This window comes from Arvicola amphibius, chromosome X (genome assembly GCF_903992535.2).
Source record: "Arvicola amphibius chromosome X, mArvAmp1.2, whole genome shotgun sequence".
NCBI classification, from domain to species: domain Eukaryota; kingdom Metazoa; phylum Chordata; class Mammalia; order Rodentia; family Cricetidae; genus Arvicola; species Arvicola amphibius.
Genome location: NC_052065.1, coordinates 58,974,537 through 58,996,467, shown reverse-complemented (window position 1 = coordinate 58,996,467; position 21,931 = coordinate 58,974,537). Strand labels below are relative to the sequence as shown.

At 45.3% G+C, this 21,931-nt stretch overlaps 1 protein-coding gene across 7 annotated transcripts in view; it reads right to left on the bottom strand.

Moving 5' to 3' along the window:
• The window catches only part of Dlg3 (discs large MAGUK scaffold protein 3), a 51,212-nt gene that overhangs the window by 7,246 nt on the left and 22,035 nt on the right, over positions 1 to 21,931 (bottom strand). For 4 of the 7 annotated variants that reach the window (XM_038316158.1, XM_038316159.1, XM_038316160.1 and 1 more), the window contains 4 exons: positions 17,195 to 17,309; positions 5,066 to 5,242; positions 4,378 to 4,453; positions 1,537 to 1,582 (listed from right to left, as the gene is read on the bottom strand). In XM_038316158.1, coding sequence (XP_038172086.1) covers positions 1,537 to 1,582; positions 4,378 to 4,453; positions 5,066 to 5,242; positions 17,195 to 17,309 — 414 coding nt within the window. Of the gene's footprint in view, positions 1 to 1,536; positions 1,583 to 3,541; positions 3,642 to 4,377; positions 4,454 to 5,065; positions 5,243 to 17,194; positions 17,310 to 21,931 lie in introns of all 7 variants that reach the window. The other 3 variants (XM_038316164.1, XM_038316163.1, XM_038316165.1) reach the window with 1 other exon arrangement.

Sequence of the window (21,931 nt, the reverse complement as noted above, 5' to 3'; positions counted from 1 at the left end):
ACTCAAATGCACCGGGAGAGAGACACTGAGCTGCCAACCAAGTCAGGCCACAGGAGGCCCGCCACATCCAGGCAACCAACTGGGAAGCAGAGCTCCAATCCTGAGGTTCTGGCCATCTTCTCCATACCCCCAGAGCCCACTCAGTTTGCCAAGTCCCTCCATGGGCACTAGAAGGCTTATTCCCTTTCATAGCATTCTCTTTATCTGAATCAAGCCAGCTGATTTGGATGGCTTCCAAATCCTGCCTCAGAACTCATCTCCTAAGGCTAATGGGCAGGAGAAAAATAGGACAGTCAAAGAGAAAAGTCCAGGCATGCTGCTGCTCACACATTTCCTTTCAAGACAGAGTCACCAAAAGTACAGAATCGGGTGACACTCTCCAACTTAGAGGCTCATCACTGGATGATGGAACAGTTACCAGGCACACTACTCTGACCTTCGAGGAGACCCATAGCCTTCTTTCTCCCATTGCTGAGGAAAGCTTGGCTTCAGCAGTGGGGGGATGTGCCTCGATCCACCAGAAAACACATGTCAGATACATAGAAACAACAAGCCAGTAAGACTATCTGGAAGACAAGCCAGCCCTCCCATCACAGACAGCTGGGGCCAGCCCATCTTGGAGTGTGGGTGGAGAAAGCTCAAGCAAAGAGCTGCATTCACAGGAGGCACAGACATGGCAGCCCTCTCAAAAGAACAGCAGGCAAATGGAAATGAGACACAGACACACCAAACATGGAGAGACGCTGCTCGTTTCAGCCAGGACCATGATACGCTGTGCCCACCTCCCTAAGGACTTGCTGAGTTGTCGTGACACATGGCTCAGCCCTGAATAGCCCCCAAGGACAGTTACTGTGTCTTTCACCTTTATCTTTTACTGAGGGAAAACATATATGGACAGAGCCCACCCATATGGCTGTACTGTGGATGCGTGCAGTAAGCAAGGGTAGCTGCTAAGGAACCTTCATCTAGGCCCTCCTAGTCCTCAATCTGGACTAAGTTCTAGAATAGAGATGTCAGTCAGAGCTTTTCTAAGATAAAAGCACTAACTATACATGGCCCTTAAGTGGTGCAGGCGGCCCCACAAAGATGCTCTATGGACAGCTGGCCTTGGCCTTATGTTAACACCTGGACCCCCTGGGACAGCTGAGATGTGGAGTTCACCCTGTCTCCGGTTAGAAGGACTATGAAAAGCTGCAGTTCTTAACCTTGACTTTTTGATGTAGGGTTAATTCCCCAGGAGGCTAAACATCAGCGAGCACGCACCCTGTTAACACACCTAGACCCAGCTCACTTCTCTCCAGCCACTGAGCTCATGCCCTACCACTCAGAGGTGTAGGAGGAAAACACAGACAGGAGATTTGTTAGAGTACCAGGGACAATGGTATTGAAGCCACACACATCTCCTTCTGCCATGGGAAAGGGGCTCACAGACACTGCCCTCCCTCACCCTTCACTTTCACCCATGTGCCCTACACCCCCACTCCCATGATCTCCATTCATGCCAAAAATAGTTAATAGTGTGTATGTTTGACTTACTCAGGTTCTTTGCTCCATAATAATCGTCACTTAACCCAGGGAAGTCCTGATTTCACAGACAGCAGGGACAGAAAGGGTACAGGAAGGGGAGGGAGGGACAAAAAGGAGAAAACCGGGGAAAAGAGAAAAAACAGAAAAACGAGGGGAAGGAAGAATACAGAGGCAGGTGAGCATCAGCGATAGGAGTATAAAGTCCCATGAAGACTTAGAACTACAGTAAGGTGAAGTCATCTGCTGAAGAAAGAATAGCCCATGTCATATAAGATTATCTGGCCCTGGTGCTATTTGGCTTGTGGCCAAAAGGCCCTGGAGTAGACGATCTTTCTGAGGTAGTCTATATCGCATATACCCATAGCACATGACAGGCACCACTCCAAGGCTTAAAAACACCTTCTTTGATCAAATGTATGTTGTAGAGGCCAGGTCTCTGCTTTGCCCCTGCAACACATCTCCCATTGGTGCATGAAAGAGACACGTCTATATGCCAAGTGTGCAGAAAGAATTATCACCCCCACACTACCCCAATCTGTCCAAGCCCTTCAAAGCAAACTTCTCTGTGGTGTGGTATCCAAAGCTCCCTAAACTTGGTTTCTGGAAAACAGGCACCAGAAAATTGCAACCCTATTGGCCAATGGACACCCCCAACTGGTTAGGCCATTAAACAGTGACATCTCCCCAGGCTAGGCTCCATGAGGAGGTTCTGGGCTTATCTGGCAAACTGTGGCAACATTATCTGAGATCTTTGTCTCAGGTTTCCTCATGAGCAGAATCAACCTCCTCTGTCCCCTGCCACTGAGCAAGCCCAGGACAGTAAGCGCTGGTCTTCGTTCGGATGAAGACACCTTGTCCTATCAAGGTTATCCCAAGTGGCCACAACCCACACATATCACAATCATGAACTAAGTGGGCCTACTAGGGGCCATTTTCTACCGGAACTAGTCAGTCTCCTGTCAGACCCCACACTCCTGATGACAAGATTGCTCCATGAAAGATGGAGGAGTGATTGGGAAATGAGAGACAGCTACAATTCACAATGTCACAATGACATGGATGAGAACCTACTGTACAAACCTGACATGGTATTTAAGGTTACTGTCAGAGCAACTAATTTCTGAGGCATGTGGTAGAGTAAGATAATGTAGCAGGATTGAATTGGTTCCTAATGCAGCCTGTTCTACCAAATTAGCCTTGTGTTTCTCTTTTTTTAATATTTATTTATTACGTATACAATATTCTGTCTGTGTGTATGCCTGCATGCCAGAAGAGGGCACCAGACCCCATTACAGATGGTTGTGAGCCACCATGTGGTTGCTGGGAATTGAACTCAGGACCTTTGGAAGAGCAAGCAATGCTCTTAACCTCTGAGCCATCTCTCCAGCCCGGCTTGTGTTTCTCAATAAATCTTTATTTAGATAATGCTGAGCAACAAACACTGTGTCCACATCAATTCATGTGAGCAGGAATATTTTCTTGTGGTAACTGACTCTACAGGTACCTGACATAACAGGAAGCCTGCTATGAGTCACGTGGGTATCCTTACGCTTGCACATGTGTGTGCATTCCAAAAGCAGCCCCCAACTTTAGAGATCTGGGGAGGGACAGGCTCTTCTCTTAACAAGCATGAATGAAATTGTGGGAAAGAAAACATAAGAGCGGGAGCCAGGAGAGCAACACTTAGTTCCTTGATCTTGTTCTCCTGAAAAACCATTTTCTAACCCTGACCCTAGCTGCAAACCATTCTTTATCACCACAGCACAGCTCTGTCTCACACTTCCAGCACAGGTGCCTGGGCCATCCTCAGAGCCTCCAACACTGAATACGTGAGGGGCTGTGCAATAAGCCCCAATGTCTCCCTGTGCAGTCCAGGTTCTAGCCCGACTAGAAGTAGGCAGGTGCACGCAGACAAGCACTTGGCGGCCACCGACTCCTTCTAAGGGAAGGGGCAACTGAGGACGAGAAGACAGGGCTGTGAATGGTCTGCTCTCTGGACTCTGCTGCTACTTACGTTCCTGTATGCTGTTCTCCTGGGCCATGTTTTCTTTGCTCTTGTAAAATGGAAACTTTCGAGAGAGACGAAAACTCTTTTTACGTTTCGTTTTGATCGACTGTGAAAGAACATGAAGATGGAGGGGGGAAGGACAGAAGAAAAAAAAAACAACAATGGATTTTAAAGCATGCAAGAAAAACTAAAATGGAGACAATGATGAACTAAATAAAAGACCATCTTCCACAAATGGAGTCTATGAGATTAAATGAAAGTTGATGTTAAGAAGAGAATCATGTTTACAGGAAAATGTGGTAAGGATGTTAGATGCTCTGCTTAGTCCAGCATCACTCCCTGGCTTCCTACAGAATAAAGGTCACTGTTGCCTCCTAGACACCGCCCCAAGGTGCCACTGACACAGTCATCTACTCCATGCCTTTCCTCCCTCTACTGCTTCCCAAGTTCATAAGAGGAAACGGTGGGAGAGTCCCCTTGCCCTGTGCTGTCTGCAAACAGGCAGAAGCTATGGGGCTGGCCCTCGGCAAGATGACAATGGGTTCTGCTCAGGGTCTCCATAGCTCTGGCAGGGTCTGCTGCCAGGGAGACAAGCACAAGTGGTTTCATCTTCCCCACCAAGTCAGCCAGCTCCAACTCTTCTGGAATCAGTCACCCGACAGCAGGGCCGCACACTAACTGGGCTTTCAGTGCTCCCGCTGCTTGCTGAAAAGCAGGCAATTTCCTAGCAGGACAGAGCCAGCCCCCTGAAAAAGACAGCCTTCCATGCTTCCCAGTTCTCCTGCCTCTCACCCCTCTTTTACACTTTGGCTGCCTGCCTTGGCCAGGGGGTCCCCACTTACCCTGTTAGACTCAATCATCCCTGTCCTGGCATGGAACTTCACAGTTTTCAACCGAGCTCGCTCTTTCTTTTCAACCCTGTTTGGGAGTCAGGAAGTTTAGTTATTGTCAGCACATGGGCTCAGCAATGGGCTGTGACAGGCATAGCAAGCACACTTGCTCATTCAGTGAATACCATGTCCCAAGTCCTGACTCTTTCTAAAAGGCCTAATAAGGCCTATACAATGCTCTTAAGGAACTTACAGTATGCCAGGCAAACAAAGATAAATAACAAAGCCTGAGCCGGGCAGTAGTGGCACACGCCTTTAATCCCAGCACTCAGGAGGCACGAAGCCAGCCTGGTCTACAAGAGCTAGTTCCAGGACAGGCTCCAGAGCTACAGAGAAACCCTGTCTCGAAAAACAGAAAAACAAAAAACAAAAACATCAAGCCTGGTGTGCTGGAACACAACTGATTCCTAGCACTCCGGAGGCAGAGGCGGTAGGATTGCAACAAGTTTGAGGCCAGCCTAGGCCAAACAGGAAGCTCCAGGCTAGTCTGTGCTACAAAGTGAGACATTGTCTCACAAAACAAATAAAGCAACCAGAGAGAGAAAGTGGAAGGAGCGCAACGACAGACAGAGAGAGAGCGCAAGGTGGGGCGGAGAACACAAGAAGTCAGAAAAAGCTTCTAAAAACCTTGACAACTCACCTCTTTTTACTGGGGATCACACCAATCTGCTCACTCTCGCCATGTGGAGTCACCAGTCGCGCTTGCCACCACTCATCATCAGAGGCATTAATGACGTGCAGAATGTCACCATAAGAGAAACTGAGTCCCTGACTTGGCAGGCAGCTGTCACGAGTCCGATCATAATCAAACAGGGCCCTGAAAGACATGAGAGGTGAAGAGATCACCCCAACCCTGACTTCTGGGAGGCTGCAGTCAGACAGGAGAGGAAAGAGAGGCTGCCCAATAATGGCACAGGTATAGTAGTAGTCTTGGCAGACAGAAAGACCTTGTGAGATGGCAGCCTTTCAGTCCCCAGCGAGTAAATGTATACCTGCTTTTCAAAGAAATATTCTATTCCCGGTGAACATAAGGGAAATTCTTTCACAAATTCTATCTTCTCCCAGCTTCTAGATACACAGTAGCAGCCCAAAGTAGGACCTGCTCAGCTGCCTACTCTCCACTCTCAAATGCAGTAGGATGTGAGAGCAGGAGATTTGGAAGCCAATATAAAACAAAGCTCCAAAATTCAGGTCTTGGGAAAGCTTGCCTATCACCAGAGCTTCCTGCTCTGGAAACAAACACACCTGAATAAACTATCCAGCCCATCCTATAGTAACTCTGAGTGTGTGGGGCCAGCACAAATAGGGGACTCCAGTAACAACTGTTATTTTTTTCTACCCAGAAAGTAGACTCTATCTTCTTCATGTTCTTTTTGAAAAGTTTATTTTTATTTATGTATGTGTAAGAAATACGTGTGCTGATGCCTGCAGAGGCCAGAAGAGGGCATAGGATCCCCTGAAGCTCCAGGAACAGGTGGTTGGAAGCTGCCCACCTTAGATGCTGGGAACCAAACTCGGGTCCTCTGGAACAGCAGCTGAGCTGCTGAGCCACTCCTTTAGTTCCTATACTCCTCCTTTTTGTTTTGTTCTGAGACAGAGTTTGTCTGTGCTGCCCTGGCTGTCCTGGAACTCATTATGTAGACCAGGTTTCCTTGGAACTTAGATCCATTTGCCTCTGTCTCCCCAAGTGCTGGGATTAGAGGCATGTGCCACTGTGCCTGGCTCTCTCATTCTTCAACAGTATACACAGGGCAGGGGATTGCCAGCACCCAGTGCTAAGACTGGACTTCCATCCCACTGGTCTCACTTAGATGGAAGCTACGAGTCCAACATACCATATCTCCATGTGTAGAAGCACAGATGAAAGACAGGATGTAGAACCAGAATCCTTGAGAATTGATGTCAAGACAACTTGAAGATGAAAACACCCAAGCACTGAACAAAAGCCCTTTAATTCTCAATGCATACACTCCAAACAATAAGAGCAGAGGCAGAGGCCAGCAGATAAGGCATTTGGTCTATAAGGTCTTTTCCAAGCTCTATGTGACAGGACCAGACTCAATGCACTTGAAATGAATTGAGTTCCATGCAACCTAAAGCAAGGCAGGCATCTGTCAGCTGTTCTACAAAGACCAACAAGCTGGAGCAACCTAATTCTAACTGATGAGCAACACATAATTGCATTATGAGCTTCAAAACTGGAGAAGAACAGAATTTGTAGTAAGCACACTTTCGTTTAGAAGTTTGGAGGAGGAGCAGAAAGATGTCAAAATGAATCAGGAGTTGGGTATAGTGGCCCAGGCTGGTAGGATACAGCACCGGAGAGACTGAGGCAGAAGGATCATGAGTGCATGGCATACACAGCGAGCGTAATGGTTTAAATGAGGATGGCCCCCATAGGCTCATGTATTTAATGCTTGGTCTACTTGGTAGAACTGTTTGGGAAGGATTAAGAACTGTGGTCTTGTGAGAAGGGGTGTGTCAACTGAAGGTGGGCCCACACTATTGCCAATTAGCTCTCTCTGCCCGCTGCTGGTTGATGAGATGCAAGCTTTTAGCTACCGCTCCAGTGACATGCGTCCTTTCCTGCGGCCATGCTCCCCACCACGATGGCCATGCACTGACCCTCTGAAACTGTAAGGAAGCCCCCAATTACTGCTTTCTCTTATTAGGTGCTTGCTCATGGTATTTTGTCACAGTAATAAAAAAGAGACTAAGACAACCAGCAAGATCCTGTCTCAAAAATTAAAAACAAAACTAAAGCCAAACAAAAGAATTAAGGTAAACTAGAATGTACGTGTATGAGAAGGCAGGGTTGACTGGGTAGAAATATAAGGCCTATTTTAGCATCCAAAGAACAGGGCTTGCTTAGCCTTTGCTAACAACAATAGCAAGCTGGGGAACATAGGAGAAAGTAATATAAGTATATTTTCTAGATTCCAAGAATCCAATAATTTGTCAGTTTAAAACATCTGAAGGTTTTACTAAAACTTCCGTGACATCTTCCAAGATAAGCTCAGGCACTGAACAACATTAAACATACTCAAGTCAAGCTGGAACAAAGCCTGACCAAAGCCGGCAAGAAAGGCGGCACTTATCGATGCACATTAGGAGCTGGACCGCTCGCTTTGTTTGTAACCACAGCGTGTGTTCCTTTCACCATTTCCAAAAATGTAAGTCGATTAAAGAAGAAATTTAGAAACAGCTCCACTAAGTACAGGCTTGAGCCTTTTACTTCAGGAGAGGCTCCAAGTTCCCTGGCAAATAAGGTCAAAAGTTACATAACTCCAAATTCCCACTAAAAGTAGCACCTGTTCCATCTGGATTTTGTTTGACAGCTTTATGAATGATGGGAAAGCCTACACCAAAGACAGGGATGGGCAATGCTTTTAAGCCACAGCTTTGTTAAGGACACAGGAACATGAAATCTCACTTTGAAATTGTAACTAATTTTAATATTGTAAATATATGCAGTTACGAACCCAAAGATGAATTAAGAATTTCCTTTTCTATCAATCAGGGCTGCCAATAGGAAAATAACTCAGCAGAACATTGGGCCCTCCAAGTTCACTTTGTCTACTTTCCTGTCTAAAGGGGGAAATTTCTTACACATTCTTGGAGCTTCTTTCTAGCTTTAGCGCTTGCTGAGTCTGGATCTTTCCTTCAACAATTCCTTGCTTTGTCCTGATTTTGGTCTGTTTTCCAAACCCATGATATGGCCTTTTCCTCTAACTCTGCTCCTCCTCTTTTCCTGCTGAAATGATGTTATGCTAAAGAACTAGATAGAAGGCATCCTCCTAGATGAAGGTCAGACCCAGCAGTACACAGGTCAGCGTTCTGCACTATCAGATCAGGACCCTTAAATGTCAAAAAAATGTCATGAGGTCTAAGTCATAGCCAGGTATCTTTAAAAATACACACACTAATTTGCCATATGGCTATATCTATAAAATACCGTTCCTTCATTATTTAAGTACATTTGGAGTATTCTTTCTGCAGGCATTGTGATATATATGACAAGCACAAAACAATGTTATGCTAAGTTTTTTTCTATTTGCATTTTGGATTGACAGAAAAGAAAGCTCTTAATTAATCTTTAATATTCTTCACTGAATGGCTTAGCAGAGCTTGCCCTCTGACAGAGGAGCACAGCACACTGAGTGTGGTGCTGCAAGAAGCACAGAAACGAGGCAAAGCAAGGCCTAGATCATTCCCAGGGAGTACAGAGCACCTGAGAAGCAATAAAAAGGTATTGATTTTTGAATAGAGCCTCAATAAAGGTTCAAGATTTCCAAAGGTAAAGATAGGGAGAAAACAGTCTCTCCAGGCAGAGTAAGCAAAGACCTGGAAGGAAGAAATAAAAGGTATGGGCAAGATTCATCATGGCATCCCTATCTGACTGGGTGACAGTGAAGAGCAGCTGGACTGTCCAGCTGAGCGGTGTGACATTCACTTAATAGGCCTGTGTAAGCCACTTCAGTGCCTTGACTTTTTCATTATCATCATGTTATGCTTTCGTGTGGAAATGAACACAGCAAAGGAGAACAAGCCAGGGGATTAAAGTCAATCTCTCACATAGCATGCTTCATGTAGCCAAAAAAGGTATATAAATTAAACCTTAATAAACATTTAAAAATATATCAGCGATCATCATCATCTAAGATCTTTGAAAAGCATGCTATGGGCTGGAAACATGGCTCAGAGGTTAAGAGCACTTGTTGCTCTTGCCGAGGACCCGAGTTCTGTTCTTAGCACCTACATGGTATGTCATAACCATTCATAATGGGGAGACCGGACCCCATCTTCTGACCTCCACAGGCACCAGGAACACAATCGTACACGTATGTAATGCAGGCAAAATACTCATTCACATTAAGTCTTTTTTATCTAAAAATGTTTTAAGAAAAAGCATGCTAAACTGGGAACATCTAACACGGCTGCTGAAGAGAAGGGAGCCATTTTCTTCCATGCCACTGAGAAGTTCCTCAGGCTCCAGTAAATAACTCACCATTCATGCTCACGCAAGCAATCATAATTAACCTCATGGGTCACAAACAAAAGGGACGAGAGAGGGTAATGGGGATGATAGCTGACCAAAATACATCTCTCTCCCTCTCTCTCCTCCACCTTCACACAAATATATTCTTATGAAATTGTCAACGAATTTAAAAGAAAATTGTGGCCTTCTATCAGCAACAGTCAGTCAAACAGCCTAGAGTCCTAACAAAGTGATGGTCCAAGCCTTTTATTCTAAGCACCTTCTTCCTCCATGACCCTTAAAGCTCCTCCTCTCCACCTTTAGCCTAAGGAAGTTAAGGTAGATACTGGCCCCCTTTTAAGTCAAACTGAATCGCTGCCACAGAGTTGAAGTTTACCACATGCAAGGCCCAAATGACACAGAACCATTTCAACATCTGATTCAAAGAGACAGCAGGAAGGAAAAAAAAAGAAAGCCAAACCTTTGTCCTCACACACCTAAAAAATGACATAATAAAATGATCTGCCACTGCGTGTGTACACAAGGAAGCTTACCGGCGGATGGCTGTGTTGGGAGACTAAAAGACTGAGAAACCCCCCACCTTTTTTTCTGAGTCTTAATTTTTTTTTTTTTGAGACAGGGTTTCTCTGTGTAAGAACCCTGTCCTGAAACTCACTCTGTAGTCCATGCTGGCCTTAAAGTCACAGAGATCCTCCTGTCTCTGCCTCCCTAGTGCTGGGATTAAAGGCATGCACCACCACCATCTGGCTCTTAACTTATTTTTTTAACTTAAGAACTTAACTTCTTCCTCAGTTATTATTATTAGTTGTTGCTGTTGTTATTGGCAATGAATGTCACAGCACATTGTGGAGATCAGAGAACAATTTTGTGGGGTTGGTTATCTGCTTTAATTTAATTAACCTTTAGGTGGGTGGGATCCAGCCAATCAAATTCAGATCATCAGGCTTCAATGGGAAACACCTTCAGCCACTAGCCATCGTTTTGGCTCAATAAAAAGAATTTTAAGCAGTTAAGGTTAAGTTAATGATCAGTGAGGTCTCTAAGAAACACTATGTTATGAAAGACCAAAGCTTCCAAAAATATTCCCACTCCCAAATCCATAGCCACAGTGTTCTGTGTACACAGCAGAAGGCGAGTTTCCAGCTCTGACCATGGCTGTGTATCTAAAAAGCCCGAAGAAGAGACAGATCCTGGGTACCCCTACAACTTTCCAATCATCAAGGTCAAAGCAGAAAAACATTGAATTGTTTAGAGAAGAAGCTAAGCAATATGGCCCGGGAAAATAAATAAGAGCACACAACAAAGAAGCCTTCGGTGCTGTTCCATCAGCACGAGAAGGAATAGAGCTTCCAGGAGTGTATAAGTTCAAGTCCCAGACTAGTCTGTAGCATACCAACACTGAAGGCCACAGCCTGCTTCTCTAAGGAGACAATGTTTCCAACCGTCTTGAAGCTATATTGTTTAAAAAGTGACCTTTTAAATATCTATAAAGAGATCTTGCATGTGCCCATCCACAGGGGTAATATATATTCTGAGGAGCACTGCCAATCCTCATTTCGGCTGACCCTTCTCTAGTGGAGGGGAAAGCAAAAATATAATCAGCTCTAAGCCAACAGATTACCTAGCAAAAGTCTTTGCAGTTCAGATCTTAAATTGTGAAGCTTGAGTATAAAAGATCCGAAGAAATCATAAGCACCTCGCATAGCCACTGTGGCACCTGAAACTCAACAAGCCAGAATACAATGAAAACACAACTACTTGAAGGGAACTGGTTAGGCAGGTTTCCCAACACAGCAAACATTTTACTTCTAAGAGCCTCAAAGGCAAGGGGCTGCTTCTACAGAACTCTCTTAGGATTATGCCCATCTCCTGACCTACTGAAAGCCATCTGTCTTGCCTGGGTTGTGTGGCTCCCCTCAGTCCCCTGCATAAATCCTCCATGGCCCAGCACATAACTCATCCCTGCTTTGTGATCCTGTTTCTTAATCCATTCCAGGAATTTGGTAGCAACCTTCCCTATTTATTGCCATTAATTCTCCCATGATTCCTTTTGAGTTTTCATAGAATTATCACCAAGGAAGCCCTTCTGAGTGCGTGTGAAGTGGATGAGCCCAGGCCATCCTTCGTGTTCTGCTGTGTTTCCCTTCTACTGCACCTGAGGCCTGGTGCATTGCTAAAATGCTATATATTCTAGGGCGCATATAATCCAAAGACTGAAGAGCCCATGCATTGCCCGGTTGGCCTAACACAAACACAGAAACCCATAGAGCCGACACCAGTTCTTGACCTTGCTACAAAGTTAAAGGTTCCAGCAGCTACCAAGAACATCCTAAAATTCTAAAGCCAAACTTTCAGGGAGACACTCATAAGAGTGACTATGTGCACCAAATGTGGTTAGCAGAGTCAGTCATCTTGTTGCACCTTCCAAAAAGGAGCAGGTCAGGGACTTCATCTCTAGTCTATCTAAAAGTGCCAGGCCCTAAACAGGCAACCATGAAACTTAAGAGACATTCAAGGACCAACAACTCACAATAAGAGACCATGCAGGGCTCCTAGGCCCTGCAAATGATGGAATGGGCAGAAGGATTACCAGCACTAGCTCTTGGAACCATGCAGTTCCAGCACCGCTGGTAGCACTGGTGACTTCCATATATTACTGGTGCTTTTAACAAACCTGGGTATGTAGTTCAGCAGCAAACTAGTTGCCTAGTCCATGTGAGGTCCTATATTTGACCCCTAGCCCTCCAAAAATGAACTAATCTTGTTGCCACTCCCAAAGTCTGTCAGACAGTAAAGCCTGCCAACATTTTCTTATTAGCATTTTCATCTACTACTGAAACGTATTAGTGAATAAACCAAGCCGGGCTTCGACGAACACCACTGGGTAAAAGTATCCTGCTGTTGATGGAAGAAGCACCCCCTAGTCTTTTGATGACCAAGCCAATATACTAACATTGTCCCATTGAATGGAAACTACAGATCCCAACAGGACCTCCATTTTCAAGTGGGAAGAAGGCTGGGAGATGGCCAGCCAGGAGGCCAAGATTTCTAAACTGCCAGAATGCTGTCCTGAGGCTTCACAGCATTTCAAAAGCTACCTCTACAGTACAGCTTATAGAGCCTCCTGGCAACCTTTAGAGGCCAAGGTCATTCATTCATTCATTCATTCATTCATTCATTTATAAAATCAAAGTCACCTCTGGAATGCTAACCTAATTAGCAGTTTTGCTGGGCCTTCACATGCAAATGGCCTAAATTAAACACCCAGCCTAGCCAGCACACTGGAAGCCGTGGCATGACAGGTGATTTCTGTGGTCTCTACCAGCAAAGACTGCAGTAGCAGAGCAAAAGCCTTAGCTGGGCAGGAAAAGGCTCAGCTTATCACACTCACCCAATAAGAGATGATTCTAGTACAGTAAAGAGTGGAAAGGCCTTTCTCATTAACTTCCTGGTGGCTTTACACTGTTATCTTTCCTTCTTCCTCCTGCGCCCCTCTTCAAAACTCCCATCACCCTATGGTTAAAACAGTTGCAGCTCACAGGATTTCACCTGCTACAGCCTCAGTGCAGCTATGAGAGGGAGATACCTCCTTCAAAATAGCTCTGCAAACCCATGCCAACAGGAGGGGGATAGAACCTGGGGGGAGGAAAGGGACAGGGGAGGGGAGGGGAAGAGAGGAAAGAAAAAGGAAAAGGTGTCAAGAGGGGAAACAACAACCAAACTGAAACCGGGAACGCTGCATCACCCTCTGAGTAAAATGCGAGCTGCAGGACAGGAACAGACAGCCGCTCCCCTGAATTTACCCCGGCCTTCGGCTCAAGTTATTAGTTCTGTGCTACCGCCTTCCACAGAAGAGGAAACATAATGTTTAGCTGCTCCACTGATGTAAAAATAAGCGTCAATCATGGCAGAAAGTGGCCATTCTTGAGCATTCTAACTGTTAAAAACACATTTTGTACCAGGCTTGGTGGCAAAGGCCTGTAATCCCAGCTACTTGAGATGCCGGGGTGGGAGGATCACAAGATTGAGGTCAGCCTGGTTCACACAGTGAGACTCTCTCAAAGGAAAAGAAAAGAGGGCTGAGCATGTAGCCCAGTGGTAAGAAGCCCTAGCTTCAATGAACCCCGAGTACTAGGGGGGAAAATACCAACTGACCAAACAAACAATAGCAACCACAACCAAAAATTTCACTATGCACAGTGACCTGAATCTCTAGAAGAGGTAGCTAGGAATGTATTTTTACCAGCAACCCATCCAATTCCCATCAGTCAGTGGGCTGGGGGAAATTTAAGAAATTAAAGGTCAGTGCAACTCAGTTCCAATTTAGGAACTTCTTAGCAGTCTGAGTCAAGCCTCAGTTTTCTCTTATGGAAAATGGGATCATAATATAGCATTATTTAAAGGATTTTTGAAAACATTTCAAAAGAATAACAAAGGTCATGACGTTTGGTGGCTGAAGATGCCAGTGCACTATGGAAAGCTTCTGAGCAGAACAGGCCTAGAATACTGCCTTAGCTTTAACTCTGCACCACCCAGGGCAAAAGGTCACCCAGGCTCTTGTATAACCCCTTCAGTGACCAAAAAAATCAAGTATCTTCTCTCAAAAAAGCAGTCCAATCCTTTGCAGACTTTCGATTATGAGCTTTCTTCCTTACAATGAACTGAAATATGCCCTGGGAGACAGAACAAATCTAATCCCTTTTCCACATGACAAGGTAAGGCAATTAACTTAAGCAGAGTTGGGAGGAGGGAGGGAGAAGAACCCAGTTTGTTGGAGCAGGAGGTGAGCAGTTTTAGTTTGTGCATATGTCCATCAGGTTGTGCGGGCTGGAGGTCATTTCTACAACTGTGTGATGTAAAGCTTTGGAAGGCAATGGTATTGCCATCTCAGGACAAGAGCCAACGAGGTGTTTAGAGACAATGAGCAAGGTAGTAAGAGCCTTTGAAGCAGCAAGCGAGGCCTTGAAGAAACACAGGTGCTGAAGAGCCAGTGAGCCAGTCACTGAGTATGGTGGCCGAAGTCACTGCTCATCTCTGACCGAGGCTCCTCTGGAGCCTTCCTGGGCTGCTCAGGAGGCCTATCACCAGGCTGAAAAGCTGGTTTCAGTCATGCGAGGCCACTGAAAAAAGTGATTGGAAGAAGTGGCAGCAGAGAGTACAGATGATTCCAAACTTTCCCAGCCTGGATGTTAGGAGGATAGGCTTCTGCAAATGATAGTCCTTTGTTGATATTTCTAGGGGCAACACTGCCTAAGACCGTGTTTTCTGGACTAAGAACAGTAAAGAAGTCCATTCTTGAGGGTGGGGACATGGTTCAGTCAGAAAAGTACTTGGTATGCAAACATGAGGGCCTGAGTTCAGTCCCTAGCACCTGCATAAAAATGCCGGGCAGGACGGTCCATGCTCATAATCCCAGTGCTGGGGAAGCAAAGGCAAGAGGATTTCTGGCAGCCAGCCTGGCCTACACATGCACACACAGGTATGCAAGCATACAGTTGAGCACACACACACACACACACACAAAGAAGAACCCCATTTTCCTCTGTTTAAGCCCATATTTGCCCAGTACAACTAAAGGACTTGCTTTTCTATGCAGTCATAGCAATCTTTCAAGGAACTAGTGTTTCCTACCACAGAATCCAAAGAAGAGAGGAGGTAAATAGTTTAAGGAACTATTGGTATGAATGGAATGCTTTCTTTTCTTTTTACGAATGTAAGAAACAAGCTGAAACTAGTTGTGCAGGCCTGTAATCCCAACTACTCAAAAAGCTGAGGCAAGAGGACCATGTGGGGCTACAAGGTGCTTTACAGGCCAGCCTGAGCAATTTAGTGAGAGCATGCATATCTTAAATTTAAAAAATTAATAAATAAAAGGGGCCGAGATGTGGCTGAGTAATAGAGTTCTTGCCTAGCATGTGTGAGACCTTAAGTCCAAGTCCCAACATAATCCCCAGTCACCACTGCCACCACCCACGAAAGAGGCAAGTGTGTTCACATACAGAAGGCACAGAGAAGGGCAGACCAACGGGCTAACCTAGGAAGGGGCTCCTGCTCCCAGCTGTGACCATAAAACATCCTTTCTCCATGGTTGCATCTAGTGATCATAAGCAGTTCTTATTCTAAATTCTGTCTCCTTTCCTCAGAGGACACAGTTATCTAGGCGGGGTTAGGAGCGGATTGTATCAAACTGCTTCACTAGGAGGGGCGTCCTGGTCTTTTCCTTCCTTCCCAGAGTCCAGCTGACTGGATGCCTTGCCTGAGCCACACAAGGGTGCTCCACATCAAGAGCCAGTACCCGGTTCCCTACCCAGGCAGGGACAGCACTAGCAGAGGCTAGGCGGAGAGGAGAGGTCTAAAAATAAAGCTCTCTGAAGGAACTGTCTTGCCTAAAGAGAGCTTCCCACGCACACTGGAGTGCCACATCTGCGGGGGCTGGAAGCACAGAACGGAACAATCCTGACCAAGTCACATAAGTATTACCCACTTTGGGGGGTAATAGCACATGATGGTTTCCCCCATCAGAGACCCACTGCCCGTGTTGGAGATCCCAAGCAAGGGCTTTAGTGACCACCAGCAGGTCTTTCTTCTCCAGGAGGGAACCTGGAAGGATGGCTGGGCCTTGCCAAGCCTCTCTTCTACCCTTTTCTGCTGCCAGCAGGAGGCGAATGCAGCAAATACTCTCCACCCACAAAGAGTAGAGTGCAGGGTTCACTTTAGAAAAGAGCTCAAAGGGTTCTAGTGGGCCTCAGATGCACAAAATGCTCCCTAGGCTGACTCCCTGCAGCAGGGTCAGTGATAACCAACTGTGGAAAAAGAAAAGGAGCACGTGAGAACTGCAATTAGCATTGACATCAGCTAGCTACCGTCATTTCACACCCCAAGGACACAATAATTGTCACGTTACCAGGCAACTGGCCTCTCCTTCCCGCCTCCAGCAAGTATCAGAGGCCACCATAAAATGTTCAACCAGTTAAATAAGCCTGGAACTACTTCAGGCTCTGGGAAGTAACCCCACCACCTTTCTATGCCCCCTTTAGAGCTACAATGTACTGGTGGCCAGATTTTGCTCAATAGCCCGGCACGAAGGAAACTACCCCTAATTCTAAGAAAAGTTCAGTGCCCCCCCTTATCAGTCTACCAGTTGAAGGTTTTGTACTTTGACCCCCTCAAGGGTCAAAAGCTCAGTCTTTGACAATGTCACCACATAGCTTTCATCAGTTAGTACAATGTGATCATCTGTCCCTGCCTTTCTCTTCTTAGGGAGCATACACCATTTTGTCCTATGATTCACATGCAGCGGGTGGAGAGAGGGGGATAGAAACACAGCAAAGCATGCAGAATACAGCAACCTGCCAGCTCTTTGGTCTCTTTAGAGACCCTGTACTAGAACACTGTGATAACTGATATGCTCAAACACAACCCTTGTGTGTATCGTGAATATGTGGAAGTGGAAGGGGATGGGGATGCTAAGCTTTCCCCTCAAAGCACAGATTGCAAGCACCATGCTTTGAATATTCAAGTGTTATTTGAATGCTGACTAGCAACAATCACCTAATAGTTGTACAATTAGAGCAAACTGAACATTTCCCGTACTGACTCATTCATGAGCGAAGAGGAAGAAACCAGTTCACAGAAGGGAGGAGATGCTGACCATAAAATACACAGCCTGAGCACACAGTGCAAAGTGTAGTTTTAGTGCAGGGAGTACACAAGCCCCACCCTACAGTTAGACAAGAAAGGCTAGGCCTGGTGCTCAGAGGGACAACTTACCTGACATACAAGGACCTCTTCTCACTGGTTCGGAGAGAGCCAGACCCAGAGCTCATGCTGCTGTTCATCATTTGTTCTCGCAAGTCATGTATCTTGGATTCAAAGCGACTGTACTCTGTCAGGGAGACAAGGGGAAAGACGGGAAAAGAATGAACCCAAGGAGCTCCCTGGGCCAGCACACCCTTGGCCACAAAGCCAGGAGACTTAGCTTCAAAGCAGCCGGGAGGTGGAATCTTTGCTTTGATAAGCAGAGTCCCTCCCCCAGGTTGAGAAAGACAGACCAACCCCCCCCCCAAGGGAAAAAAGCACCAAGAAAAAAATGTTGCATTTGGGCTTGTCAAATGGAAACTGCTTTTATCTGCTTCAAAATCTCACTGATCTTTAAAAAATAACAACTGGAAAGAGGTTCCAGGGTGGCCTTTATAAATCTTTAGAGCAGGCACTAAGGCCAAAGGAGAGCAGATGGGCAAGGAGACTTTCCCAAAAAGCCCAGTGCAGAGAACAGATGGCCCTGAGACGCAGGGCAGGGGGGCTGGAAAGGACCAGAGGCTACTCAATCACTGTGAAGTAAAGAGGACAGCTTTCCCAGGATGACTTTTTAGTGGGGAGATAGTGGATCCCAGTACAAAGTCTAAAAAGAAACAAACTGCAATCATTTGTCAAGCATTAAATCTAATGTCTTCTTACACAACATTTTTCAGGTCTGTAATTGCTTTGTAAAATGGGGCATACTGAGAGACACAGGCTATAGAAATGGCAGAAAACAAGGCATACTTCAATGACAAGCTGACTTTAAAAGCTGTCAAAATTTATACTGGAGGTTGAAGGTTGGACAACTGCTTAAAAACACTTCCAGGGAAAGACTTCCACAAAAGCATTTTCATGCACCATAGAGGGGCTGGCAAGAAGAACCCCACCTAGTCTGTGTGACTCTGTGGGAGAAAACACAACACCTGCTCCAACACCTGCCCTCCCCCTCGCCTCCCTCAGCTCCCTGGGCAAAGCAACCTGACCTTCAGCTGGGTGAAAAGGGAAATGCTAAGAAGCCAAGCAGGAGGAGGGAGTGGAGTTAAAAGTCATGTAAATAACCTCTTCTCAAAGTTGGTTTTCTTCACTGTGGTAGCAATGAAGGCAACTGGTTAAATTCGTGTGTTCTTTCATTCATCACGCACTGAGTGTTATGGTGATTTGTCCTCATTACTTAACTCCTGTCCCTACTATCCTGGAGGAAGCACTGAGTCACTGACTCACCTATTAAATGTGGGGGGAGGGAGCACAGCAGCTGGACATTGTCCCTGTTCTGAGACTTACAAGGCAGCACATCAATATAAATAAGGCGTCTTAATCTACACGTAAAGGGTGGTGACTGATTTGTCATAGCCGCCTTGGGCTGTGCAGTGAGACAGGCTACTGACCTCACCCCAGGGCTTAGCCTCTAACCCTGAACAGGGATCATTTCTTCCTCCTTCCTTCTGGCCCTCTCTTCTAGCTCACTCAGGGAGGAGGAACCTTGCAGGCAAGAGATTTGACTAGGCAGCACGTTCTTGGTGATGATGAACCAAAGAACTATACACAGAACGGGGAACCAGACTAGCACAGTGGCTCATACCTATAATCACAGCACCCATAGGACTAGGGCAGAAGGCTCATAAGTTCCAGGCTAGCCCAAAGTACAGAATAAGACCCTGCCTCACTAAAACAACACAACCCCTAAACTCAGAACGATAACAGCAAAATGACATCCAATTTATCTGCAAGCGTTTTGCTCTTGTCTATATTGCCTTCTTTGGAGGTGACCCTGCCCACTGAACTCTAACTGAGCAGCAGCAGGTCACAGCGGTTGCTTAGTAACTGTGTTTCTCAAAAAATCCTTTAAAAACAACCACCAAACCACCATTTCCTTAAAACTCATAATCCAAGGTTGATAATTCTGGACCAGAGGACCCAATTAAAATAACAGAGGGAAGGGAAGCAAAGTTGCTGCTTTGAGGAATCTGTTATTGGTTTTCAAGTTCCTTAGGCTGTGTTATTAATTTTTCTTATTCAGATGAACCCCCTAGAGTTTCATTCCTTATCAGTTTCTGGCTTCTATTTAGATAGGTATCTAATGTCCATAGGCACCTAGTAGCCTGTGCTAAATGACTGTTGAATAAATGAGGGACAATTTAGAAAACTGTGTCCATCTCTTATCAAACTAATAAAGCAAATGATTTATTTAACTGATGGAGCCATCTTCACAGAGGATTTTCAAAGGTAATAAAAAAAAGTACCGAGGGGCTGGAGAGATAGCTCAGCGATTAAGAGCACCAGGTTGCTCTTGTGGAGAGCCCAGAGTTTGGTTCCCAGCCCCACAGGACAGCTCACATGGGTCTCTAACTACAGTTCCGGGAGAGTTGATGCTTTGGTTCTAGGGGGTAACATTGGGAGCCACTGAGGTTGCCCAACACCATTTAGGGTGTTAATAAGCCCCTGTTGGGCACTGGGTTAACAGGTCAGCAGTGCTAGGGAGGGAACAGAGGCCTTCTGCATGCAAGGCAGAAGTAAGCTACATGCTAGACTGGTTAACAGACTTTGTATAGAACAAAGACAAAAAGTCATTCCAACAAAAAAGCATGTGGAATGAACTTAAGACAGTGACTCTTAATATTGTTAAATATTTCCCCATGACAAAAGCGTCACTTAAAAGAACAGCTGAATTGCAAGACTTCGCAAGATTTTTCCTTCCCTTCCACTTACTAGTAAAGCAGTCATTATTTAAAGGGCATCTCTTAGGCCCAAGTCACTGCGTAGGAAGCTACTTGACCAGCCTTCCTTCTGAGAGGCCCCACTTCAAGTAGACTACTTTAAAGAAGCACCACCTATTACTAAAATCTCAAGTCTATTAAACTGCACTTTATTCATTTTTCCCATTCAGATAAACGCAACCATTTGTGACCCACAAAGATATCCATGATGAGTCATCCTTTGCTTCCTCCTTCCCTTTTACCAATGCTAATCATACAGAGAGAAAGAAGCTAGAACTGGCACAAATAGAAGCCAGTACAGAAAGAGGGTTTCTCGGGGACCATACATAGCAGCCCTTAAGATCAGAATTCTGGAAAGCCCCCCTACCCAACCTCTGATACACTGCATTAAAAGTCACTGAACAGAGCTGAGCCCTGGGATCGACCTCCAAAAAGCATCAAGGAACTGTCATGCCCCATCAAGTTGGAAATTGCTGGTCTGGGAGAGAATCGGTTTGGTTTCAGTCCTTCAGAAAGCTTCCAAAGGAAGGCATGGCAAGAGGACTGGGTGCTCCCCAAAATAAACCTGACAATACAATCTCAAATCCACAAAAAAGGACCATGCAAAAGAGGCCATTGCCCAATGTGAGGTTTCGTTTTGTTTTGTTTCGGTTTTTGGTTTTTTTCAAGACAGGGTTTCTGTGTGTAGCGCTGGCTGGCCTTGAACTCACAGAGATCCACCTGCCTCTGCCTCCCAAGAGTTGGGATTAAAGGTGTGCGCCTAGCTCTGGGAAGTTTAAAAAAAAACTACAATAGTGGGATTTTTCTGCTTTTTGAGTCCTCACCCTGCTTTGTCTGTTGCATGTATGCGTTTTCTCATTCCCCAATAAATGCCTTTTTTCAAATGCAAAAAAAAAAAATCTACAAAAGTAACACATGATTCATTAAACATTTTGCAGCACTGGGAGTCAAACCTAAGGCTTCACGTACGCTAAGGCGGGTACCCTAACACTGAGCTTCAAGCCAGCCTTTGACTTTAAAAAGTGTTTCCACTTTCTTCTTTTGAAATTCCTGTATGGTTTCCTCTTTCCACTATTCAGAAGCAACCACTGTTAGTATTTTTCTTATGTGACCATCCAAGCTTACTTCCATACATCTTTTATATCCATGTATTCACACATCACACACATACTTCTTTTATTCTCTGATATGTCATAGAAACCTGCTCACATCAGTACAAAAATATAAGACCTCATACATATTAATGGCCACATAGTGTTGCATGTTGTGGAGGCCATAATATCTTATTCAGTCATATCCTGGTCAATGTACATTTAAACTATTTGCTCACTGAGACAGGGTCTTGTTATATAACCAGGATAGCCTAGTGTTCAGTTGTTGTATAGCCCAGGCTGGCCTTCAATTCAATGGAATCCTGCCTCAGCCTCTGGAGTGTAGGGATTACAGGTATGCACCAACACACACATAATTTTTAATATTGCAATCAATGTTGCATTATAATTGTATGAACCTGTCTGAAGTACAGATTTCCCAAAGTGAAAGTTCAGAGTCAAATGACCAATCACTGCATTCCCAAAGCAGAGGGCTCAGGATACAGGATAGTGGTAGAGCATTTGCCTAATATGCATGTGATCCTGAGCTTCATCTCAGCGCTACAAAAAAGCAAATTTTTGATTGTCACTACTAAATGGGACCCTAACATTCTGAAGCCCTTCTGACTGTGGAAATAAAGTGATGTTTGGAGGCTTCCAGAAGCTTTCTGGTTTCTGCAGAAGAAGTAGAGGCAAAATTTAACTTTGAGGACAGACTGATCTTTTGTTTGGGAAATAGACTTTAATGAGCCTTTCAGTAATACAAAGTAAAGGCAAGATTTTACTCTGGAACAGAAACCATTTCCTGACCTTCTGACTAAGATGAAGTATGGAAAGGAAGAGACAAAAGGAAGATAGAATGTTCTCTGCACAATAATGGAAAGAGCTGCTCTACTGGTGGG